The 27601-nt window shown below is 44.2% G+C and overlaps 1 protein-coding gene across 3 annotated transcripts in view; it reads left to right on the top strand.

The window, feature by feature from the left end:
* ints1 (integrator complex subunit 1) overlaps nucleotides 1-27601 on the top strand; it is a 201781-nt gene that overhangs the window by 76928 nt on the left and 97252 nt on the right. For all 3 annotated transcript variants that reach the window (XM_059979779.1, XM_059979778.1, XM_059979780.1), the window contains exons 15-19: nucleotides 15108-15265; nucleotides 17003-17099; nucleotides 18021-18112; nucleotides 19136-19196; nucleotides 24728-24925. In XM_059979779.1, the coding sequence (XP_059835762.1) occupies nucleotides 15108-15265; nucleotides 17003-17099; nucleotides 18021-18112; nucleotides 19136-19196; nucleotides 24728-24925 (606 nt within the window). The remainder of the gene's footprint in view (nucleotides 1-15107; nucleotides 15266-17002; nucleotides 17100-18020; nucleotides 18113-19135; nucleotides 19197-24727; nucleotides 24926-27601) is intronic.

Raw genomic sequence — 27601 nt, 5'->3', positions numbered from 1 at the left:
CAGAGCTGTGTCTGGATAGAGTACAGTTACAGAAACCCTGTCAAACACTGACTCCGACTCACAGAGGTGTGTCTGGATAGAGTACAGTTACAGAACCCCTGTCAAACACTGACTCCGACTCTCAGAGGTGTGTCTGGATAGAGTACAGTTACAGAACCCCCTGCCAAACACTGACTCAGACTCTCAGAGGTGTGTCTGGAATGAATACAGTTACAGAACCCCTGATAAACACTGACTCCGACTCTCAGAGCTGTGTCTGGAATGAATACAGTTACAGAACCCCTGATAAACACTGACTCCGACTCTCAGAGCTGTGTCTGGAATGAATACAGTTACAGAAACCCTGTCAAACACTGACTCCGACTCACAGAGGTGTGTCTGGATAGAGTACAGTTACAGAACCCCTGTCAAACACTGACTCCGACTCTCAGAGGTGTGTCTGGATAGAGTACAGTTACAGACCCCCTGCCAAACACTGACTCCGACTCTCAGAGCTGTATCTGCAGAGAGTACATGAACAGAACCCCTGCCAAACACTGACTCCGACTCTCAGAGGTGTGTCTGGATAGAGTACAGTTACAGAACCCCTGCCAAACACTGACTCCGACTCTCAGAGGTGTGTCTGGATAGAGTACAGGAACAGAACCCCTGTCAAACACCGAATCCGACTCTCAGAGCTGTGTCTGGATAGAGTACAGGAACAGAACCCCTGTCAAACACTGAATCCGACTCTCAGAGCTGTGTCTGGATAGAGTACAGTTACAGAACCCCTGTCAAACACTGACTCCGACTCTCAGAGGTGTGTCTGGATAGAGTACAGTTACAGACCCCCTGTCAAACACTGACTCCGACTCTCAGAGGTGTGTCTGGATAGAGTACAGTTACAGAACCCCTGTCAGACACTGACTCCGACTCTCAGAGGTGTGTCTGGAATGAATACAGTTACAGAACCCCTGTCAGACACTGACTCCGACTCACAGAGGTGTGTCTGGAATGAATACAGTTACAGAACCCCTGATAAACACTGACTCCGACTCTCAGAGCTGTGTCTGGATAGAGTACAGTTACAGAACCCCTGTCAAACACTGACTCCGACTCTCAGAGGTGTGTCTGGATAGAGTACAGGAACAGAACCCCTGTCAAACACTGACTCCGACTCTCAGAGGTGTGTCTGGATAGAGTACAGGAACAGAACCCCTGTCAAACACTGACTCCGACTCTCAGAGGTGTGTCTGGATAGAGTACTGTTACAGAACCCCAGTCAAACACTGACTCCGACTCTCAGAGGTGTGTCTGGATAGAGTACAGGAACAGACCCCCTGCCAAACACTGACTCCGACTCTCAGAGGTGTGTCTGGATAGAGTACAGGAACAGAACCCCTGCCAAACACTGACTCCGACTCACAGAGGTGTGTCTGGAATGAATACAGTTACAGAACCCCTGTCAGACACTGACTCCGACTCACAGAGGTGTGTCTGGAATGAATACAGTTACAGAACCCCTGTCAGACACTGACTCCGACTCTCAGAGGTGTGTCTGGATAGAGTACAGTTACAGAACCCCTGTCAGACACTGACTCCGACTCACAGAGGTGTGTCTGGAATGAATACAGTTACAGAACCCCTGCCAAACACTGACTCCGACTCTCAGAGGTGTGTCTGGAATGAATACAGTTACAGAACCCCTGTCAAACACTGACTCCGACTGTCAGAGGTGTGTCTGGATAGAGTATAATTACAGAACCCCCTGCCAAACACTGACTCAGACTCTCAGAGGTGTGTCTGGATAGAGTACAGTTACAGAACCCCTGTCAAACACTGACTCCGACTCACAGAGGTGTGTCTGGAATGAATACAGTTACAGAACCCCTGTCAAACACTGACTCCGACTCTCAGAGGTGTGTCTGGATAGAGTACAGGAACAGAACCCCTTTCAAACACTGACTCCGACTCTCAGAGCTGTGTCTGGATAGAGTACAGGAACAGAACCCCTGTCAAACACTGACTCCGACTCTCAGAGGTGTGTCTGGATAGAGTACAGTTACAGACCCCCTGCCAAACACTGACTCCGACTCTCAGAGCTGTGTCTGGAATGAATACAGTTACAGAACCCCTGTCAAACACTGACTCCGACTGTCAGAGGTGTGTCTGGATAGAGTATAATTATAGAACCCCCTGCCAAACACTGACTCCGACCGTCAGAGGTGTGTCCGGATAGAGTATAATTACAGAACCCCCTGCCAAACACTGACTCACACTCTCAGAGGTGTGTATGGATAGAGTACAGTTACAGAACCCCTGTCAAACACTGACTCAGACTCTCAGAGCGGTGTCTGGATAGAGTACAGTTACAGAACCCCTGTCAAACACTGACTCCGACTGTCAGAGGTGTGTCTGGATAGAGTACAGTTACAGAACCCCTGTCAAACACAGACTCCGACTCTCAGAGGTGTTTCTGGAATGAATACAGTTACAGAACCCCTGATAAACACTGACTCCGACTCTCAGAGCTGTGTCTGGATAGAGTACAGTTACAGAACCCCTGTCAAACACTGACTCCGACTCTCAGAGCTGTGTCTGGATAGAGTAAAGTTACAGAAACCCTGTCAAACACTGACTCCGACTCACAGAGGTGTGTCTGGATAGAGTACAGTTACAGACCCCCTGCCAAACACTGACTCCGACTCTCAGAGCTGTGTCTGGATAGAGTACAGGAACAGAACCCCTGTCAAACACTGAATCCGACTCTCAGAGCTGTGTCTGGATAGAGTACAGGAACAGAACCCCTGTCAAACACTGATTCCGACTCTCAGAGCTGTGTCTGGATAGAGTACAGTTACAGAACCCCTGTCAAACACTGACTCCGACTCTCAGAGGTGTGTCTGGATAGAGTGCAGGAACAGAACCCCTGTCAAACACTGAATCCGACTCTCAGAGGTGTGTCTGGATAGAGTACAGTTACAGAACCCCTGTCAAACACCGACTCCGACTCTCAGAGGTGTGTATGGATAGAGTACAGTTACAGAACCCCTGTCAAACACTGACTCCGACTGTCAGAGGTGTGTCTGGATAGATTATAATTACAGAACCCCCTGCCAAACACTGACTCCGACTGTCAGAGGTGTGTCTGGATAGAGTATAATTACAGAACCCCCTGCCAAACACTGACTCCGACTCTCAGAGCTGTGTCTGGATAGAGTACAGTTACAGAACCCCTGTCAAAAACTGACTCCGACTCTCAGAGGTGTGTCTGAATAGAGTACAGTTACAGACCCCCTGCCAAACACTGACTCCGACTCTCAGAGGTGTGTCTGGATAGAGTACAGTTACAGAACCCCAGTCAAACACTGACTCCGACTCTCAGAGGTGTGTATGGATAGAGTACAGTTACAGAACCCCTGTCAAACACTGACTCCGTCCGTCAGAGGTGTGTCCGGATAGAGTATAATTACAGAACCCCCTGCCAAACACTGACTCCGACCGTCAGAGGTGTGTCCGGATAGAGTATAATTACAGAACCCCCTGCCAAACACTGACTCACACTCTCAGAGGTGTGTCTGGATAGAGTACAGTTACAGACCCCCTGCCAAACACTGACTCCGACTCTCAGAGCTGTGTCTGGATAGAGTACAGTTACAGAACCCCTGTCAAACACTGACTCCGACTCTCAGAGGTGTGTCTGGAATGAATACAGTTACAGAACCCCTGATAAACACTGACTCCGACTCTCAGAGCTGTGTCTGGATAGAGTACAGTTACAGAACCCCTGTCAAACACTGACTCCGACTCAGAGAGCTGTGTCTGGATAGAGTACAGTTACAGAACCCCTGTCAGACACTGACTCCGACTCTCAGAGGTGTGTCTGGATAGAGTACAGTTACAGAACCCCTGTCAAACACTGACTCCGACTGTCAGAGGTGTGTCTGGATAGAGTACAGTTACAGAACCCCTGTCAAACACTGACTCCGACTCTCAGAGGTGTGTCTGGAATGAATACAGTCACAGAACCCCTGATAAACACTGACTCCGACTCTCAGAGCTGTGTCTGGATAGAGTACAGTTACAGAACCCCTGTCAAACACTGACTCCGACTCTCAGAGCTGTGTCTGGATAGAGTACAGTTACAGAAACCCTGTCAAACACTGACTCCGACTCACAGAGGTGTGTCTGGATAGAGTACAGTTACAGAACCCCTGTCAAACACTGACTCCGACTCTCAGAGGTGTGTCTGGATAGAGTACAGTTACAGAACCCCCTGCCAAACACTGACTCAGACTCTCAGAGGTGTGTCTGGAATGAATACAGTTACAGAACCCCTGATAAACACTGACTCCGACTCTCAGAGCTGTGTCTGGAATGAATACAGTTACAGAACCCCTGATAAACACTGACTCCGACTCTCAGAGCTGTGTCTGGAATGAATACAATTACAGAACCCCTGATAAACACTGACTCCGACTCTCAGAGCTGTGTCTGGAATGAATACAGTTACAGAAACCCTGTCAAACACTGACTCCGACTCACAGAGGTGTGTCTGGATAGAGTACAGTTACAGAACCCCTGTCAAACACTGACTCCGACTCTCAGAGGTGTGTCTGGATAGAGTACAGTTACAGACCCCCTGCCAAACACTGACTCCGACTCTCAGAGCTGTATCTGCAGAGAGTACATGAACAGAACCCCTGCCAAACACTGACTCCGACTCTCAGAGGTGTGTCTGGATAGAGTACAGTTACAGAACCCCTGCCAAACACTGACTCCGACTCTCAGAGGTGTGTCTGGATAGAGTACAGGAACAGAACCCCTGTCAAACACCGAATCTTACTCTCAGAGCTGTGTCTGGATAGAGTACAGGAACAGAACCCCTGTCAAACACTGAATCCGACTCTCAGAGCTGTGTCTGGATAGAGTACAGTTACAGAACCCCTGTCAAACACTGACTCCGACTCTCAGAGGTGTGTCTGGATAGAGTACAGTTACAGACCCCCTGTCAAACACTGACTCCGACTCTCAGAGGTGTGTCTGGATAGAGTACAGTTACAGAACCCCTGTCAGACACTGACTCCGACTCTCAGAGGTGTGTCTGGAATGAATACAGTTACAGAACCCCTGTCAGACACTGACTCCGACTCACAGAGGTGTGTCTGGAATGAATACAGTTACAGAACCCCTGATAAACACTGACTCCGACTCTCAGAGCTGTGTCTGGATAGAGTACAGTTACAGAACCCCTGTCAAACACTGACTCCGACTCTCAGAGGTGTGTCTGGATAGAGTACAGGAACAGAACCCCTGTCAAACACTGACTCCGACTCTCAGAGGTGTGTCTGGATAGAGTACAGGAACAGAACCCCTGTCAAACACTGACTCCGACTCTCAGAGGTGTGTCTGGATAGAGTACTGTTACAGAACCCCAGTCAAACACTGACTCCGACTCTCAGAGGTGTGTCTGGATAGAGTACAGGAACAGACCCCCTGCCAAACACTGACTCCGACTCTCAGAGGTGTGTCTGGATAGAGTACAGGAACAGAACCCCTGCCAAACACTGACTCCGACTCTCAGAGCTGTGTCTGGATAGAGTACAGTTACAGACCCCCCTGCCAAATACTGACTCCGACTCTCAGAGGTGTGTCTGAATAGAGTACAGTTACTGAACCCCCTGCCAAACACTGACTCCGACTCTCAGAGCTGTGTCTGGAATGAATACAGTTACAGAACCCCTGTCAAACACTGACTCCGACTGTCAGAGGTGTGTCTGGATAGAGTATAATTACAGAACCCCCTGCCAAACACTGACTCCGACTGTCAGAGGTGTGTCTGGATAGAGTATAATTACAGAACCCCCTGCCAAACACTGACTCCGACTCTCAGAGCTGTGTCTGGATAGAGTACAGTTACAGACCCCCTGCCAAACACTGACTCCGACTCTCAGAGGTGTGTCTGGATAGAGTACAGTTACAGAACCCCAGTCAAACACTGACTCCGACTCTCAGAGGTGTGTATGGATAGAGTACAGTTACAGAACCCCTGTCAAACACTGACTCCGTCCGTCAGAGGTGTGTCCGGATAGAGTATAATTACGGAACCCCCTGCCAAACACTGACTCCGACCGTCAGAGGTGTGTCCGGATAGAGTATAATTACAGAACCCCCTGCCAAACACTGACTCACACTCTCAGAGGTGTGTATGGATAGAGTACAGTTACAGAACCCCTGTCAAACACTGACTCAGACTCTCAGAGCGGTGTCTGGATAGAGTACAGTTACAGAACCCCTGTCAAACACTGACTCCGACTGTCAGAGGTGTGTCTGGATAGAGTACAGTTACAGAACCCCTGTCAAACACTGACTCCGACTCTCAGAGGTGTTTCTGGAATGAATACAGTTACAGAACCCCTGATAAACACTGACTCCGACTCTCAGAGCTGTGTCTGGATAGAGTACAGTTACAGAACCCCTGTCAAACACTGACTCCGACTCTCAGAGCTGTGTCTGGATAGAGTAAAGTTACAGAAACCCTGTCAAACACTGACTCCGACTCACAGAGGTGTGTCTGGATAGAGTACAGTTACAGACCCCCTGCCAAACACTGACTCCGACTCTCAGAGCTGTGTCTGGATAGAGTACAGGAACAGAACCCCTGTCAAACACTGAATCCGACTCTCAGAGCTGTGTCTGGATAGAGTACAGGAACAGAACCCCTGTCAAACACTGAATCCGACTCTCAGAGCTGTGTCTGGATAGAGTACAGTTACAGAACCCCTGTCAAACACTGACTCCGACTCTCAGAGGTGTGTCTGGATAGAGTGCAGGAACAGAACCCCTGTCAAACACTGAATCCGACTCTCAGAGGTGTGTCTGGATAGAGTACAGTTACAGAACCCCTGTCAAACACCGACTCCGACTCTCAGAGGTGTGTATGGATAGAGTACAGTTACAGAACCCCTGTCAAACACTGACTCCGACTCTCAGAGGTGTGTCTGGATAGAGTACAGTTACAGAACCCCTGTCAGACACTGACTCCGACTCTCAGAGGTGTGTCTGGAATGAATACAGTTACAGAACCCCTGTCAGACACTGACTCCGACTCACAGAGGTGTGTCTGGAATGAATACAGTTACAGAACCCCTGATAAACACTGACTCCGACTCTCAGAGCTGTGTCTGGATAGAGTACAGTTACAGAACCCCTGTCAAACACTGACTCCGACTCTCAGAGGTGTGTCTGGATAGAGTACAGGAACAGAACCCCTGTCAAACACTGACTCCGACTCTCAGAGGTGTGTCTGGATAGAGTACTGTTACAGAACCCCAGTCAAACACTGACTCCGACTCTCAGAGGTGTGTCTGGATAGAGTACAGGAACAGACCCCCTGCCAAACACTGACTCCGACTCTCAGAGGTGTGTCTGGATAGAGTACAGGAACAGAACCCCTGCCAAACACTGACTCCGACTCTCAGAGCTGTGTCTGGATAGAGTACAGTTACAGACCCCCCTGCCAAATACTGACTCCGACTCTCAGAGGTGTGTCTGAATAGAGTACAGTTACTGAACCCCCTGCCAAACACTGACTCCGACTCTCAGAGCTGTGTCTGGAATGAATACAGTTACAGAACCCCTGTCAAACACTGACTCCGACTGTCAGAGGTGTGTCTGGATAGATTATAATTACAGAACCCCCTGCCAAACACTGACTCCGACTGTCAGAGGTGTGTCTGGATAGAGTATAATTACAGAACCCCCTGCCAAACACTGACTCCGACTCTCAGAGCTGTGTCTGGATAGAGTACAGTTACAGAACCCCTGTCAAACACTGACTCCGACTCTCAGAGGTGTGTCTGAATAGAGTACAGTTACAGACCCCCTGCCAAACACTGACTCCGACTCTCAGAGGTGTGTCTGGATAGAGTACAGTTACAGAACCCCAGTCAAACACTGACTCCGACTCTCAGAGGTGTGTATGGATAGAGTACAGTTACAGAACCCCTGTCAAACACTGACTCCGTCCGTCAGAGGTGTGTCCGGATAGAGTATAATTACAGAACCCCCTGCCAAACACTGACTCCGACCGTCAGAGGTGTGTCCGGATAGAGTATAATTACAGAACCCCCTGCCAAACACTGACTCACACTCTCAGAGGTGTGTCTGGATAGAGTACAGTTACAGACCCCCTGCCAAACACTGACTCCGACTCTCAGAGCTGTGTCTGGATAGAGTACAGTTACAGAACCCCTGTCAAACACTGACTCCGACTCTCAGAGGTGTGTCTGGAATGAATACAGTTACAGAACCCCTGATAAACACTGACTCCGACTCTCAGAGCTGTGTCTGGATAGAGTACAGTTACAGAACCCCTGTCAAACACTGACTCCGACTCAGAGAGCTGTGTCTGGATAGAGTACAGTTACAGAACCCCTGTCAGACACTGACTCCGACTCTCAGAGGTGTGTCTGGATAGAGTACAGTTACAGAACCCCTGTCAAACACTGACTCCGACTGTCAGAGGTGTGTCTGGATAGAGTACAGTTACAGAACCCCTGTCAAACACTGACTCCGACTCTCAGAGGTGTGTCTGGAATGAATACAGTTACAGAACCCCTGATAAACACTGACTCCGACTCTCAGAGCTGTGTCTGGATAGAGTACAGTTACAGAACCCCTGTCAAACACTGACTCCGACTCTCAGAGCTGTGTCTGGATAGAGTACAGTTACAGAAACCCTGTCAAACATTGACTCCGACTCTCAGAGGTGTGTCTGGATAGAGTACAGTTACAGAACCCCCTGCTAAACACTGACTCAGACTCTCAGAGGTGTGTCTGGAATGAATACAGTTACAGAACCCCTGATAAACACTGACTCCGACTCTCAGAGCTGTGTCTGGAATGAATACAGTTACAGAACCCCTGATAAACACTGACTCCGACTCTCAGAGCTGTGTCTGGAATGAATACAGTTACAGAACCCCTGATAAACACTGACTCCGACTCTCAGAGCTGTGTCTGGAATGAATACAGTTACAGAAACCCTGTCAAACACTGACTCCTTACTCACAGAGGTGTGTCTGGATAGAGTACAGTTACAGAACCCCTGTCAAACACTGACTCCGACTCTCAGAGGTGTGTCTGGATAGAGTACAGTTACAGACCCCCTGCCAAACACTGACTCCGACTCTCAGAGCTGTATCTGCAGAGAGTACATGAACAGAACCCCTGCCAAACACTGACTCCGACTCTCAGAGGTGTGTCTGGATAGAGTACAGTTACAGAACCCCTGCCAAACACTGACTCCGACTCTCAGAGGTGTGTCTGGATAGAGTACAGGAACAGAACCCCTGTCAAACACCGAATCCGACTCTCAGAGCTGTGTCTGGATAGAGTACAGGAACAGAACCCCTGTCAAACACTGAATCCGACTCTCAGAGCTGTGTCTGGATAGAGTACAGTTACAGAACCCCTGTCAAACACTGACTCCGACTCTCAGAGGTGTGTCTGGATAGAGTACAGTTACAGACCCCCTGTCAAACACTGACTCCGACTCTCAGAGGTGTGTCTGGATAGAGTACAGTTACAGAACCCCTGTCAGACACTGACTCCGACTCTCAGAGGTGTGTCTGGAATGAATACAGTTACAGAACCCCTGTCAGACACTGACTCCGACTCACAGAGTTGTGTCTGGAATGAATACAGTTACAGAACCCCTGATAAACACTGACTCCGACTCTCAGAGCTGTGTCTGGATAGAGTACAGTTACAGAACCCCTGTCAAACACTGACTCCGACTCTCAGAGGTGTGTCTGGATAGAGTACAGGAACAGAACCCCTGTCAAACACTGACTCCGACTCTCAGAGGTGTGTCTGGATAGAGTACAGGAACAGAACCCCTGTCAAACACTGACTCCGACTCTCAGAGGTGTGTCTGGATAGAGTACTGTTACAGAACCCCAGTCAAACACTGACTCCGACTCTCAGAGGTGTGTCTGGATAGAGTACAGGAACAGACCCCCTGCCAAACACTGACTCCGACTCTCAGAGGTGTGTCTGGATAGAGTACAGGAACAGAACCCCTGCCAAACACTGACTCCGACTCTCAGAGCTGTGTCTGGATAGAGTACAGTTACAGACCCCCCTGCCAAATACTGACTCCGACTCTCAGAGGTGTGTCTGAATAGAGTACAGTTACTGAACCCCCTGCCAAACACTGACTCCGACTCTCAGAGCTGTGTCTGGAATGAATACAGTTACAGAACCCCTGTCAAACACTGACTCCGACTGTCAGAGGTGTGTCTGGATAGAGTATAATTACAGAACCCCCTGCCAAACACTGACTCCGACTGTCAGAGGTGTGTCTGGATAGAGTATAATTACAGAACCCCCTGCCAAACACTGACTCCGACTCTCAGAGCTGTGTCTGGATAGAGTACAGTTACAGACCCCCTGCCAAACACTGACTCCGACTCTCAGAGGTGTGTCTGGATAGAGTACAGTTACAGAACCCCAGTCAAACACTGACTCCGACTCTCAGAGGTGTGTATGGATAGAGTACAGTTACAGAACCCCTGTCAAACACTGACTCCGTCCGTCAGAGGTGTGTCCGGATAGAGTATAATTACGGAACCCCCTGCCAAACACTGACTCCGACCGTCAGAGGTGTGTCCGGATAGAGTATAATTACAGAACCCCCTGCCAAACACTGACTCACACTCTCAGAGGTGTGTCTGGATAGAGTACAGTTACAGACCCCCTGCCAAACACTGACTCCGACTCTCAGAGCTGTGTCTGGATAGAGTACAGTTACAGAACCCCTGTCAAACACTCACTCCGACTCTCAGAGGTGTGTCTGGAATGAATACAGTTACAGAACCCCTGATAAACACTGACTCCGACTCTCAGAGCTGTGTCTGGATAGAGTACAGTTACAGAACCCCTGTCAAACACTGACTCCGACTCAGAGAGCTGTGTCTGGATAGAGTACAGTTACAGAACCCCTGTCAGACACTGACTCCGACTCTCAGAGGTGTGTCTGGATAGAGTACAGTTACAGAACCCCTGTCAAACACTGACTCCGACTGTCAGAGGTGTGTCTGGATAGTGTACAGTTACAGAACCCCTGTCAAACACTGACTCCGACTCTCAGAGGTGTGTCTGGAATGAATACAGTTACAGAACCCCTGATAAACACTGACTCCGACTCTCAGAGCTGTGTCTGGATAGAGTACAGTTACAGAACCCCTGTCAAACACTGACTCCGACTCTCAGAGCTGTGTCTGGATAGAGTACAGTTACAGAAACCCTGTCAAACACTGACTCCGACTCACAGAGGTGTGTCTGGATAGAGTACAGTTACAGAACCCCTGTCAAACACTGACTCCGACTCTCAGAGGTGTGTCTGGATAGAGTACAGTTACAGAACCCCCTGCCAAACACTGACTCAGACTCTCAGAGGTGTGTCTGGAATGAATACATAAACACTGACTCCGACTCTCAGAGCTGTGTCTGGAATGAATACAGTTACAGAACCCCTGATAAACACTGACTCCGACTCTCAGAGGTGTGTCTGGATAGAGTACAGGAACAGAACCCCTGTCAAACACCGAATCCGACTCTCAGAGCTGTGTCTGGATAGAGTACAGGAACAGAACCCCTGTCAAACACTGAATCCGACTCTCAGAGCTGTGTCTGGATAGAGTACAGTTACAGAACCCCTGTCAAACACTGACTCCGACTCTCAGAGGTGTGTCTGGATAGAGTACAGTTACAGACCCCCTGTCAAACACTGACTCCGACTCTCAGAGGTGTGTCTGGATAGAGTACAGTTACAGAACCCCTGTCAGACACTGACTCCGACTCTCAGAGGTGTGTCTGGAATGAATACAGTTACAGAACCCCTGTCAGACACTGACTCCGACTCACAGAGTTGTGTCTGGAATGAATACAGTTACAGAACCCCTGATAAACACTGACTCCGACTCTCAGAGCTGTGTCTGGATAGAGTACAGTTACAGAACCCCTGTCAAACACTGACTCCGACTCTCAGAGGTGTGTCTGGATAGAGTACAGGAACAGAACCCCTGTCAAACACTGACTCCGACTCTCAGAGGTGTGTCTGGATAGAGTACAGGAACAGAACCCCTGCCAAACACTGACTCCGACCGTCAGAGGTGTGTCCGGATAGAGTATAATTACAGAACCCCCTGCCAAACACTGACTCACACTCTCAGAGGTGTGTCTGGATAGAGTACAGTTACAGAACCCCTGATAAACACTGACTCCGACTCTCAGAGCTGTGTCTGGATAGAGTACAGTTACAGAACCCCTGTCAAACACTGACTCCGACTCTCAGAGCTGTGTCTGGATAGAGTACAGTTACAGACCCCCTGTCAAACACTGACTCCGACTGTCAGAGGTGTGTCTGGATAGAGTACAGTTACAGAACCCCTGTCAAACACTGACTCCGACTCTCAGAGGTGTGTCTGGAATGAATACAGTTACAGAACCCCTGATAAACACTGACTCCGACTCTCAGAGCTGTGTCTGGATAGAGTACAGTTACAGAACCCCTGTCAAACACTGACTCCGACTCTCAGAGCTGTGTCTGGATAGAGTACAGTTACCGAACCCCTGTCAAACACTGACTCCGACTCTCAGAGGTGTGTCTGGATAGAGTACAGTTACAGACCCCCTGTCAAACACTGACTCCGACTCACAGAGGTGTGTCTGGATAGAGTACAGTTACAGAACCCCTGTCAAACCCTGACTCCGACTCTCAGAGGTGTGTCTGGATAGAGTACAGTTACAGAACCCCTGTCAAACCCTGACTCCGACTCTCAGAGGTGTGTCTGGATAGAGTACTGTTACAGAACCCCTGTCAAACACTGACTCCGACTCTCAGAGGTGTGTCTGGAAATACAGGGAGTGTGCCTCACATTGACTCAGCTATCACCAGTGGCAGGACAGATAGTGAAATCTGCAAATGGGAGCTGCAGTGGAAGGTCTGCATGCAATTCCCCAGAAACTCTGCATCATGGGAGTCACAGGAGATGGCAGACACTGGAATATGGAACAACACAAGGTGTTGGGGTGATCTTGGTGGGTCAGACAGCTTCTGTGGAATGGAGTGTGGAGTCAGCTTTTTGGGTAGAGAGAGCTGGTTGCTGCTATGAGGGCCAGTAATGAAGGGTGTGTCATGTTCTGGCATATAGCTCAGAGATACAGTTGTGAGGGAGATTCCCACGCAAGATGGTCAGAGTTGTTTCCCCAGTGGAGGTGTCTAGGGACTTGGTTTCAGTAAAAGGAATCTTTACCTAACACAAGGATGTGGAGAAATTTCTATTTTGAGGATTCATGAATGTTTGAATAGGCTCTTCACTATCGGAGCAGCGTTCGGCCATTTGGACTGTCAGTTCTGCTGTACCGTTCAATTATCGCTGATTATTTTTCTCAATGAAATCCTCCTGATTTCTGTATTACCTCTACACCCCAACACAATGACTTGGGCTTCGTAGCTCTCTGTGGCAACAAATTCCACAGATTCATCATCCTTTGGCCGAAGAGGTTTCTCCTTATCTCAATTCTAACGTGATACTCCTGGTATTCTGAGCTTATGCTCTTGATCCTAGACTCCTACTAATGAAAACATTCTCTCTACGACTGCTATCTAGGCCTTTCAGTATACAATGAGATTCCCCCTTTCATCCTTCTGAACGCAACAAATACAGGCCTTGAGCTATCAATTGCTCTTCTTACTGTAAACTCTTTATTCCTGGGATCATTCTTGTGAAACTCCTCTGAATTTTCTTCAGAGCCAGCACATCTTTCCTTAGTTACAGGGCCCAAAATTGCTCCCAATTGCTCAAATTCCTCAGCAATACAGCTTTGCTTTTATGTTCTAGTCATCTCAATCTCAGTGCTAACATTGCAGTTGCCTTGTTTGCTATTAACTCAACCTGCCTGTTAATCTTTAGGGAACTTAAAATCCCTTTGTACCTCCGATTTCTGATTTGTCTCGCAATTTAGAAAATAGTCTATATCTTTATTCTTCCTACCAAAGCGCAAAACTTTTCACTTCCACTTCTCTACTCCAGAAAACTCCGATGGCTGATATAGCTTTGGTTGATGGAGGGTTACAGGGATCTAACAGGAATATGGAGTATAGGCAAAGATTAGTTCTGCTATAATCTTATTGAATGGCGGTGCAGGCTAGTGGCCACACAATCCACTCTTTATGGACATCTTTATGTCCTTAAACTACAATTCCAGCAATATGTAGCATCTGCTCTCCATCTGACCTCTCCTTCTGCATCTGATCTATCCCCATCCCCCTGCCCACTTTCCTTCCCAAACCACCCATCTCCTAGAACATCCCATTTTCCCCTCCCTTGCATACTCCATCATCTTTTTGTTGTTCCCCTGCAGTACCTCCCAGCATCTGTCCTATTTCTACCCTTCTCTTCCTTGCTGACTCCATCTGCCAAACGTCTCCTCACTTGGATCCATCTATCACTTATCAGCTCTTGCCTCACCCTTCTCCCTCATCTCTTCCCTATCTCCCTCCTTGGTCCAGATGAAGTGTCTCAACCTGAAGTATTGAGTTTCCATTTCCATCTACAGATGCTACCTGTCCTGCTATGTTCCTTCTGCAGCTTGTTTACAAAGGCAAGTTGATCACCTCCCAGTATTTTTTGTCAGTGATTGGTGGTGTTAGGGGGGTGGAGAAGGCTAAAGAAGCTGGGCTTTTTTGCTTAGAACACAAAAGGCCATGATTAGATTTAATAAGCCCAAAGATTCAAAAATTCAGAGCATGTTTCAGGGAGAGCTGATATCTAGCAGAGACAGATTTAGTGTAATTGGGGTGGATGAATATTTATACAGAGTGTTATGATCTACACAGCATTGCCTGCAAGGATGATAGAAGTAGTTTCCAATAGTAACTTTCAAAAGGAATTTGGATAAATAGTTGAAAGAGGAATAATTAGCAGAGCTACAAGAAAAGATGAGAGAAACTGAAATCAATTAGTTAGATGTTCAAAGCGTCAACACAGACATTAGCAGTTAGATGTCCTCCTCATGTACAACTCTTTCAGAACTGTAAGCTCTTCGTCTCTTTTCAGTTTCTTTCTCCGGCTCTGCTCTGAGGTCCCACTCTTGGAGGACACACTGATGCGGATTCTGGTCATTGGATTGTCACGGGACTTGGCTCTAGGACCGGCTGATGCCATGGAATTAGCTGACCATCTGGTGAAACGAGCTGCATTGGTGCAGGCTGACGGTAAGGTGATCAGTTTAATGTGTGTTTGAGATGGGCGTTTTTAACTCTTAGGTCAGCTGCAAAAGTGTAGCACGTGGTCCTTCACATTTTGCAAAAGAATGCCTCTGTGCAGGCATAGAGCTTTGGAAATACACAGCTATGAATGTAACATGTGGTCCTTTGACTAGTTTATCATTAAGGAACATAATTGTATTTATTTGTAGTCAGTGATTCAGTATGGAAATTTCAGTATAATGCATCATATAGCAGTATATCTTAAATTACTGGCACAATGCTTTAAGATCTCCTGCCATGTTTAGTTAGAAGTCCCTTCACAGCCAGAAAGTACAGTGTTGTTGCATCTATCCTCTTGAATCTCTCCACTATTTTAAACATCTCAATTCTTTAAAATCACTTAAGGGGTTGCTAACAAAGTTTATACAAACTGTCCTCAAAATTTAATCATTTAAGATACATAATAAGTAGGTATAAATTCTTTTTGTAGCTGAAAATCATACTGAATAAAAGTTAGCTTTTTAACACATTAATCAAAGCTGCTGAAATTTCGTAGGGTTCTATGAACCACATTAAGCCCAATGCATCTTGGATCTTTCTAATCCCACCATTCCTCTGTCCTCTAGGACCCACCAAGTACCAGAGCTTGTCCACGTGCTGGACCTGTCCCATTCTCCTCCTTCCTTCTGTCTGTTGCTGAGAATGTTTATCACTTACTTAACATTCTTAACTGAACTCCAGGTTTGGAGTTAGGAGTTTAGATTCAGCTAGGTAGCTAGAGTAGGTGAGTTGTCAGTTGGATGATGAGAGATGGGGAAGAGAGAGAAAAACCAAGGTAGGATAAAACAGAGAATTCAGCATATCCTGCTCCTTCAATGCTCTCTTAAAGAGTATTAAGCAAAGTATTTTCCATTGGAACATTTAAATGGACTATTCATTGTCTACTTTTGTATATTAATGCAATTAAATTTACGATTTTTTAAATCATTGGATTGCTCTATTTAGAAAAAGGTCCTTAAAATGTCATAAGACTCAACAGGTTATTGACATCTGTAAAGAATTATGTTCTGCTGCTGTAGTTTTAATTGAAGTATTTGGAAAAACCCTACTATGGAGAAAGGTGTTGCTCAGTTTGTGCCATTGTAAAAGTGAAGCTCTTGACAAAGTACCTGAAGTAAAGTCATTCCTGTATTGCCTTTGTGCAGCTCTGAATTTTGTTTTTTTATGCATGCAAGCAGGGCTGCATATATTAAACGATCCATAAAAAGTAAACTTTGTGTAAAGTCATTGTACTAATACGTTACTGGTTTTGAAATATTTCACAACTTAATGTCTGCATGTTTGTTTTAGTGTCTCATTCCTACCTGGTTCTGTTTCTGAATTCAAATTGTTCAGGTCACTTCAAGTTGCTGGTCCAGCAGTGATGTGTTATCCAACTAATTATTCTGCCTTAGTGGCAGTGTTAATCTGTGTCCAATTGTAAAGGCATAAAAATTTGTAATAATATCTCCCTCTCCCTTGACAAGTTGACAATTCTGTGTCTGTCTTTCATTGGGTCTTCTGTCAAAATAACACAAATACTTTTAGTCATGCAAGGTGGTTAATACATGGAGCACATCTTTAAGTATTCAAACCAGAAGACTTGAAGTACTTGATATCAAGGTTTCTCATGCCGTGTTGACTGCGACCATTGAAGTAAAATATGATAACTTGATTCTCTGTTTATTTTGTTCTTTCTTTCAGATCTGGAAGTTCTTCACGTGGAGAGGGTTCAGCTGATTGACGCAGTTCTAAATCTGTGCACCTATCACCACCCTGAAAATATTCAGCTACCTCCTGGGTTTGCCCATTATCTTTCACCTATCTACAATAAAATTCAGAACCAGCTTATAGGGCAACACTTATTCAATTGCATTGATATTTTTGGTGATCTTAGCCTCCGTTTTACACTACAGAAGGAGGCCATTTGGCTCATTATATCTTTGCCAGGTTTTGATAGCTGTGCTATTAATCCTCACTTTTCTGTCAACCCTCCCTCCAAAATCCTTACTCCTCTTTCCCAATTTGACATAGTTGTCCTTTTATTTTATATATATATATATATATATATAAATTCTGGCACTTCTAAGCAGTCATCTTGCACTAGAATGGGAAATTACTTGCCTGTGTTTGGCATTTATTCAATGATTATCCCTCAAAGTGCTTGTGCAGTCTGTAGAGCTGAACAGCATTCAACTCAGTACTGATTAAGCTCGTACTGTTAATGCAGTGGCCTATCTATCCATGGTCATTACAGATGGTTGTTGCCCATTATCTCCTTTTTAAAAAAAAAATCTTAGTTTTATTTGTCACCTGTACATCAAAGTATCTACAGTGAAAATCAAATATGCAAAGTTTGCACCTCTCCCTTGTTGACCAAGTTGGGGTAACCCCAGAGATATGGTATGGGATATGTTGTGAACTGGTCTCCAGTTACTCTGAATAACTTTAGAATAACGCAAAATGCATATGTAGTTTTGATTATGTATTTATATATCTTGTATATATGATAGATAGTACTCATTATAATAATCTAGTTAAAATGTTCATTTTTTACTGAAATCCTGTCAGAGAGTTTGAACATTCTCACCATGAAAATAACATGAGATATCCCCCTTGTAACATAAAACATGGTATTAGTGTTGCTACTGAGATGTGTCAGGTTTGCTTACATTGGTATGTGCTGTCCTCTCATAATGTTGGATTTTGTTTAATCCTTCAGGTACCAACCCCCTGCCCTGGCTATTTCCTCCTTGTATTGGAAGGCTTGGCTGTTATTACTAGTTGTAAATGCCTTCAATCCACAAAATATTGGTGAGTTTCCAGCTGACCTGCACATATTACTTTCCACAAATGTACCAAATGTTGATAGGTTGCACAGAGTACTGCAACTAGAAATATAACAAGGTGCAAAAGCATCTATATTAATGTCTGAAAGTTGCACATTGCACACAAAAATTAAGTAGGAGTGGAATGTGGCTTGACTGTGATGACATTTGATTGTCAAAGAGCCTGCTGCGGCTCAATATCTTGAATGATGCACAGAGTAATCTGGATGACTTGTCAGTTTGCACAATTATATACAAGTGAGAGTGATGGCCTTTGACAAAGGGAATGAGGAATAGGAAGAGTATAAGAAGTAATAATCAGCTGTCCACTGGAGTTGTAATTTCTGAAAATAATTGCACATTTAGAAAGGCTCAAGAGAAAAGGATTGTTGCATTGTTCTGTAAAATCACCTCAGTTGCTTAAAGAAGGATTTTAAAGGTGATGTACTTTCTCTCCACACTGCAGATTTGCAGATCACATAGACTGAATTTTTGCCATAGGCAAGGCATCATCTGGTGGGAAGTTAGCCACACTACTTATTCTTAGAGATTGCAGAGTATCCATTTCACTCTCATCTGCCTTTGGCAGTACCAGCACAAGCAGTGGAGCGAATACTTTGCAGATTGGTGCAGGTGTAGGGGGGAGCTTAGTATCTGGAATTCTGTCTCTAACCACCTCTGCCTTTCCTTTAATATACAAACTGAAAATGCTGGTAGCATTCAGTAGGTCAGGCAGCATTATGGAAAGAGAAACAGAACATTTCAGGTTGAAGACCCCTTGACATATACTTTAGGATAGTGAATAAAGCCTTGATGACAAAGATTGATCAAAAATGTCTTATATTTCCATATTTGGCTTAATGTGAAAATTTTGTCTGGTAATCACTCTGTAAAGTATTTTGAAATATTATTGAATAATTGAATTTGGAGTTCTAAAATGCCCTAAAATATCTGAATTGTCTTAGTTTGATGATGCAGAGAATATTAGTTAAATGTGTTTTGCTTACAGGTCTGGCTGCATGGGAAGGTTACCCCACCCTGAAGATGTTCATGGAAATGGTGATGACAAAGTGAGTTACTTTAGATTGGAATTAAAAATGAGTGTGGTAAGATATGGTGCAGGCAGTCTTCTCCCTGAAGTAAATGCTGCTTGCGTGCGTGTGTGTGTGTGTGTGTGTGCGCGGTCACATGCAAAGTGAACTGCTTTCTGGTGATGGAGGAAGAATCAAAGGGAGCCTGAAATTGTATCCTCACCTCTAATAACAGAAGTCCTCCTGATTATCTTGTGCAGGTTAACTATAAACTACTCTTAACAAATCTGTTTGAAACCTTGATGCAAGTTGTCACAGATAAAATTCTTGTGAATGCTTAGTTAACTTCATTCCATTAAAAAAGCAATATTGAAAAATGATGCACTAATACCATGTTTTATGTTACATGGGGGATATCTCATGTTATTTTCATGGTGAGATTGTTCAAAATGCACACATTATTGTGAGATGGTGATCCTCCTAAAGAGGTGGTCCTTTGTACCATAAGCTCGACACACCTACAGATTAACTGACAAGAACAAAAGAAGTAAAAAAGGAATAGGTTTGCTCTGACATTCAGTAAGATCATGACTAACTGTGTACATCATACCAGTTTCCTGCACCAATCTTGATTTGTTTAACATCTAAAAAGGTATCCGTCCCTGGCCTGGCTATACTCAGACACTGGGCCTCTGTAGCCTTAAATTATTGAATCTTTGGAATTCACTACCTTCAGGTGAATTTCTTTTCTGAGATCTGAATGATTGACTTCTTAGTCATGGTTATACAGCATTGAAGCAGTCCTTTGGCCAAATTCATCCATACCCACCAAGTTGACTATTTGAATTAATTCCATTTCCCTAAATTTGGCCCAAATCGCTCCAAACCTTTCATATCCAAGTATCTCTCTGTATGTTTTAAAATGTTGTGCTTGCACCTACCTTCAACACTTCTAGAAGCTCATCCCATATACTCACCACCCTCTGTGTGGAAAATGTTGAACCTCAGATCCCTTTTAAATCTTACCCTCTCACCTTAAAACCTGTGCCTCTAGTTTCAGACTCCCCTACCGTGGGAAAAAGATTGTAATCATTCACCTTGTCCAAACCCCTCATGATTTTATATACCTTTACTGAGGTTATCCCTCAGTATCCTGTTGTCTGGGGGAAAGTCTCAAATCTCCCCTTGCAGCTTAAGCCTTCCAGTTCCAATAACTTAAACTTGAACCTTTTTCTGTACCATTTGCTACTTTCTAAGCCCAGGTGACCAGAACTGTATAAAGTGATCCAAGTGCAATCTCAACAATATCTTGTACATTGAGAGACTGTGGCCCGTGGTTGTACACAGCATAGTCAGTGAAAATGCCAATGCTACATTTCCTCTGTCAAAGCCCATAAGAATTTTGATGAGATCAACTTGTACTCTTCTAAACTGAGCACAGTTTCTCCTCATATAGTGAACCCAGATATTGCACATTTTAAAATGCTTTTGTATCAGCAGAGTAGGGTTTCTGTTCATGAAGACTATCAAAATTTTATCTTTGTTAGCCTATCAGTCTACATGTATGTGCAAAAGTTATCTGTATGCTGGCATATGCTTCTGTAGGTATACATGTGGCAATATTTGTATGTTACATCAGTTAGCAATTCTAAAGAGAAGATACAGGTCATAAAATTTATCCTTTTGTTGAGAAAAAGCGCACAGCTTAACTTCATACATTCTTCACGTATACCAATTGGCCATCTGTATATTTGTCTGTCCCTGTCTCTTTTAGACCGTAAGACATAGGAGCAGAATCAGGCTGATTGGACCATGGATTCTGCTCCACCATTCAATCCTGGTTGACTTCTAATCCCTCTCAACCCCTTTTTCCTGCTTTCTCCCCAAAACTGCCCTAAATAATCAAGAACCTATTAACCTCTGCTTTAAATATACCCGATAACTTAGCCTCCACAGCTATCTGTGGTAAGAAATTCCATAGATTTAGTACCTTCTGGCTAAAGAAATTCGTCCTCAACTTTGTTATAGTGGATGTCTCTCTATTTTGAGGTTGTGCCCTCTGGCCCTAGAATCACTATAGGCAACATCCTCTCCACATCCACTCTATCTAGGCCTTTTAATATTCGATAGATATCAATGAAGTCCCCCCCTTATTCTTCTACACTCCAGTGAGTACAGGTCCTGAGTCAGCAAATGCTCCTCATACATTAATCCTTTCATTCCTGGATTCATTCTGGTAAACCTCCTCTCTCAGTACATCTTTTCTTAGATAAGGAGCCTAAAACTGCTCACAATACTCGAAGTGCCGTCTGACCAATGCCTTAAAAGCTTCAGCATTATGTCCTTGCTCTGCTAAGTCTTGAAATGAATGTTAACATTGCACTTCCTTTCCTTACCATCAACTCATCTGCAAGTTAAGTTTTTAGGAATCCTACATGAGGTCCCCCAAGTTCCTTTGCACCTCTGATTTTTGAATTTTCTCCCCATTTAGAAAATAGTCTACACCTTTATCCCTTCTACCAAAGTGCATGATCATATACTTCTCTACATTATATTCCTTCTGTCACTTCTGTGCTCATTATTACAATCTAAGTCACTGCAGACTCTCTGCTTCCTCAGCACTACCTGCCCCTCCACCTGTCTTTGTATCGTTCACAACTTTGGCCATAAAGCCATCAATTCTGTCATAAAAATCATCGATGTATAACATTAAAAGAGGCAGTCCCAATTCTGACCCCTGAGGAGCACTACTACTCACCAGTAGTTATTCCCAGTCAGCCAATCTTTTATCCATGTTAGTATCTTTCCTGTAATACCATGGGCTCTTGTTAAGCAGCCTCATGTGCAGAACCTTGTCAAAGGCCTTCTGAAAATCCAAATAATCAACATCCATTGACTCTCCTTTATCTATCCTGTCTGTTATTTCCTCAAGGAATTCCAACAGATCTATCAGGCAATTAAGGAAACCATGTTGACTTTGACCTATTTTATCATGTGCCACCAAGTACCCCGAAACCTCATCCTCAATTATGCACTCCAGCATCTTTCCAACCACTGATGTCAGGCTAACTGGCCTTTAATTTCCTTAATTCTGCTTCCCTCCCCCTTAAAGAGTGGAGTGATTTCTGAAATTTTCCATTCCTCTAGAACCACTCTAGAACCTAATGATTCTGGAATAACCATTACTGATGCCACTACAGCTTCTTCAGCTACCTCTTTCAGAACTCTGGTCCAGGTAACTTAACTACTGTACTTTTAGGCCTTTTAGTTTCCCAGGCACCTTCATGTTAGTAATAACAACTACACTCACTTATGCCCCCGATACTCTCGAACAGGCATGCTGCTTGTGTTTTTCACGGTGAAGACTGTCGCAAAATACTAAGTTCGTCTGCTGTTTCTTTATCCCCCAATACTACCTCTCCTGCATCATTTTCCAGTGGTCCAAAATCTACTCCCATCTCTCTTTCACTCTTTATATATCTGGGAAAAAAAACTTATGGTATCCTCTTTTATATTATTGGCTAACTTTCCCTTATATTTAATCTTTTGTCTCCTTGTGGCTTTTTCAGTCTGTTGGCTTTTAAAAGCTTCCCAATCCTCTTAAGTTCCCACTAATTTTAAAGGTGCATGTGGAAGCTCATGTGTACCATAAACACCTAAAGAGACCATTTAGCTTCAGTGGTCAGTTACTTTAGTTTGATGCTGGTATTAATTTATTACTGAAGCAGGTACTGAGATACAGTGAAAAGCTTGCCTTGCATCCTATTCATAAAGATCAGATCACTGCACAGTGCAATGACAAGATTTTAAAAAATGCAGAATAAGCTAACAGCTACAGAGAAAATGCGGTTTGTTTAAACACTAAGATACAAGATCATAAAGTGATAGACTGTGGGGTCTCGAGTCCACCTTGTCATAGTAGGGGACCATTTAATAACAGTGGGGTCGTATCCGTCCTTTAAATGTATAGCCATGTAATCTCAACATGTGAGCAGTGGTACTATATTCCACCCATTATGCTCATGCACTCTGTATATCTATGACATAAGAACAGTTGATGATGGAGCATGCATGGAAAGAGAAATGGAGTTAATATATCAAACCAATGGCCTTTCATCGAAAGGTTCTGGTGTAAAGTGATCAGCCTGAAAATGTTAAATGAGGCATAAGAAACTTGATAATGGAATCTGAAACAAAAAACAAAAAAATTCAAGGAACTCAACAGGTCAAGTAGCATCTATACCAGGGGTGGCCAACCTTTAATATTCCATGCATCAGCTTTTTCACACGAGTTCAGATGTGCCATACAATTCTTGTACCCTCATTCAATTCTTGTAAAAATATGTTAATATAGACATATTTCGCATTTTTACATGATATATTTTAATATAAAAACAAGATAAACATTACTTGCCTCAATTAGACTTTTAATATATTTTGCTTTCTTTTGATTTCTTCCTTTTTCTTAAATCTCATATTCTTTCAGTCAGATGCAAGTACCAGTTTCAGTTTTCCTCCTATTTCAGTCTGATGTTGTGTTTTATAGTGCCTATTAAGATCATGTCTTCTTTTATGTGAGAAAGTGTTTTCACAAACAATACACAACGGTTTTCCTGACGGGCCAGCTATAAATATAAACTAATTTTCCACTGTTCATTGAATTCACGCTTACTATCACTTTCTGCTTTTCTTTTGCACTGTGATGGGTAACTGAATGTAAAAACAAGGCTTAATTTTTGAAAAAGTACAAAACTGCAAATGTTCACAAAGGACGAACAAAGCACAACTCCGTAGTGCACAAGTGTAAATTGTAAACTGACAAAAACCTTTGATGCCTCAGGATCAAACAAGTATCAAACATGTATTGAACAGTTACGGAACAACTGCAGAACAAAAGTCTTTCTCTCCTAATTTGATTCATTGAACATTTTTAAAAATTGAAAACAGATTAATGTGAAAGAAGATAACATTCGCTAAAAGGTGTACATAAAATAATAAAATCGCTAAATATGATTTCTAAGTTTTAGATTTATTCTCAGTAAAATCCATTTCTAGCTCTAAGCTACTTGAGTTCCTGCTATAGATTTTTTTTCTACTAATCGATTTCTGGTTAATACTGTTTACATGAATAGGCTTACTTTTTTATTATCATCACTGGGGTGCAATGCGCAACTTCTAATCATCCAATGCTCCACTTTTGGCGCATGCGCCGTAGGTTGGCCATCCCCGATATATACGGAGAAATGGATAGTTGACTCTTTGGCTTGTGACCCTTCATTCACAGATGCTGCCTGACCTGCTAAGTTCCTCCAGATTCTTGTTTGTTGAACCTCAAATGCTAAGTCTGTTTCTCTGTCCGCAGATGCTGTCTGACCTGCTGAGTAGCTCCAACATTTTCTGTGCTTATTTCAGTCTTAACAGCAACTGCAATTTTTTGCTTTCCAGTTATTACCTCTTTGTCAACATGCCAATACCTCATCAAGCATGAGAATATCAAGGACACTAAGAACCAGAAAAATGATGTGATCATTTTCAAGTCTGTGAAAATAGTTTTGCTTTTCTACTTTCAGCAACTTCTCTTATCCTCAATGCACTGTGACCGATGAGGAAACCCGAACTGAAATGATTACTCGGGAACTACAGATGTCACAGAGAGAGAAGCAGGAGATTTTGGCTTTTGAGAGTCACCTGGCTGCTGCATCAACAAAGCAGACCATCACAGAAAGTAACAGTTTGCTGCTCTCGCAGCTGACCAGCCTTGAACCACAGTGAGTTTTGGATAAGGAGTACCAGTATTGACTATTCTTCAGTGAATGTGAGAGTGTGTAGTTGTCACTGACCTCATATCAGTTATTGTTCATGGTCTTATGATGCCTACCTGTCATGTAGCTGAACGTAACATTTGCTAGCTAATTAAACAAAGTGCATTACAGCTCTAGCCATCTTTATTCAGGTTTGGTGGTCATTATTTGATCAGTGTAAATCATTGTTTGGAAATCCTAATCACTTTATTTTCCTCTGACCTCCCGGTAGAAAGCTGTTGTCTGTGAGTGTGCCAGTGCATTTATTACATTTTTTTAACTCTTTGTTAGATGTGGGTGGTGATAGGATTTATTGCTGGGCCTGAATTATCCATAATGATGCATTCTTGAGCTGTCTGAACAACAGCAGTCTGTGGAAGTTATTCTGACAGTGCTGTTGGAGACTCGCTGTATTTGAACCTAGAGATGATGGACTAAATGCACATTTGCAAGTGTATGGATCCGGAAGAAATAGCAGAGATACTTAATGAATGCTTTGCTGCAGTATTCACTACGGAAAAGGATCTTGGCGATTGTAGGGATGACTTGCAGTGGACTGAAAAGCTTGAGAATGTAGATATTAAAAAAGAGGATGTGCTGGAGCTTTTAGAAAGCATCAAGTTGGATAAGTCACCAGGACCCGACAGGATGTACCCCAGGTTGCTGTGGGAATCGAGGGAGGAGATTGCTGAGCCTCTGGCAATGATCTTTGCATCATCAGTGAGGATGGGAGAGGGTTGCGGATGTTGTTCCCTTATTCAAGAAAGGGAGTAGGGATAGCCCAGGAAATTATAAGCCAGTGAGTCTTACTTCAGTGGTTGTTCAGTTGATGGAGAAGATCCTGAGAGGCAGGATTTATGAACATCTGGAGAGGCATAATTAGGAATAGTCAGCATGGCTTTGTCAAGGGCAGGTCGTGCCTTACAAGCCTGATTGAATTTTTTGAGGATCTGACTAAGCACCTGGATGAAGGTAGAACCAAATATGTAGTGTATGTGGATTTCAGCAAGGCATTTGACAAGGTATCCCATGCAAGGCTTATTGAAAAAGTAAGGAGGCATGGGATCCAAGGGGACATTGCTTTGTGGATCCAGAACTGTACTTGCCCACAGAAGGCCATGAGTGGTTGTAGATGGGTCATATTCTGCATGGAGGCCAATCACCAGTGGTGTGCCTCAGGGATCTGTTCTGGGACCTTTCTCTTCGTGATTTTTATAAATGACCTGGATGAGGAAGTGGAGGGAAAGGTTAGTAAGTTTGCTGATGACACAAAGGTTGGGGGTGTTGTGGATAGTGTGCAGGGCTGTCAGAGGTTACAGTGGTACATTGATAGGATGCAAAATTGGGTTGAAAAGTGGAAGATGGAGTTCAACGCAGATGAGTGTGAGGTGGTTCATTTTGGTAGGTCAAATAAGATGACAGAATATAGTATTAACGGTAAGACTCTTGGCACTGTGGAGGATCAGAGGGACCTTGGGGTCTGAGTCCATAGGACACTCAAAGCTGCTACACAAGTTGACTCTGTGGTTAAGAAGACATATGGTGCATTGGTCTTCATCAATCGTGGGATTGAGTTTAAGAGCTGAGAGGTAATGTTATAGTTATATAGGACTCTGGTCAGACCCCACTTGGAGTACTGCGCTCAATTCTGGTCGTCTCACTATAGGAAGGACGTGGAAACCATAGAAAGGGTGCAGAGGAGATTTACAAGGACGTTGCCTGGATTGGGGAGCATGCGTTATGAGAGTAGGATGAGTGAACTCGGCCTTTTCTCCTTGGAGCAACGGAGGATGAGGTGACTTGATAGGGGTGTACAAGAATATGAGAGGCATCGACCGTGTGGATAGTCAGAGGCTTTTCCCCAGGGCTGAAATGGCTAGTATGAGAGGGCATAGTTTTAAGATGCTTGGAAGTAGGTACAGAGGAGATGTCAGGGGTAAGTTTTTTATGCAGAGTGGTGAGTGTGTGGAATGGGCTGCCGGCAGCAGCGGAGGAGGCAGAAACAATAGGAACTTTGAAGAGACTCCTGGATAGGCACATGGAGCTTACAAAAGTAGAGGGCTATGGGTAAAGCCTAGGTAGTCCTAAGGTAGGGACATGTTCAGCACAGCTTTGTGGGCCAAAGGGCCTGTATTGTGCTGTATGTTTTCTATGTTTTAATGTTTCAAGTTCATGTATGACTTGTGAGGGAAGTTAAAATTGTTAAAGTTGCCACATACCCAGAAGCTTTGCCGAGGATTGTAGTTTGGGAGCTGTTGTTGAACAAGTCTTTGCAAATTGCATGGATTCCAGTCAAGCAGTTGCTTAGTTCTGGATGATGAGCTACTAAAGTATCACTTGAAGCACATTCTTTCATGTAAATTCGGCATGTGGATTAGGCAAATTCATCTTCTCAGCTCCTGCTATCAGACTATGAAATCCAGTTGGCTTTTTTAAATGAATACTAGAGGAATGTTTCTGTGAAGATTCTCTCACTTCTGAGTGGGTGATGTGTGGAGAGATCCAGGGAAAAGTATAAAGGAGATCTGCAAAAGCACGTGTGAGAAATGAGTGGCAATTTCTCTTGATAGCCTGGTACCAATCTGTTATTGTAAAGTTTTATAATGGGCTCAGAAGTGATATTTAGCTGCGTTCTTTACGCTG

This window comes from Hypanus sabinus, chromosome 9 (genome assembly GCF_030144855.1).
Source record: "Hypanus sabinus isolate sHypSab1 chromosome 9, sHypSab1.hap1, whole genome shotgun sequence".
NCBI lineage: Eukaryota > Metazoa > Chordata > Chondrichthyes > Myliobatiformes > Dasyatidae > Hypanus > Hypanus sabinus.
Note: the sequence above shows the minus strand (reverse complement) of the source record. Positions and strands in the feature narration are given on the sequence as shown.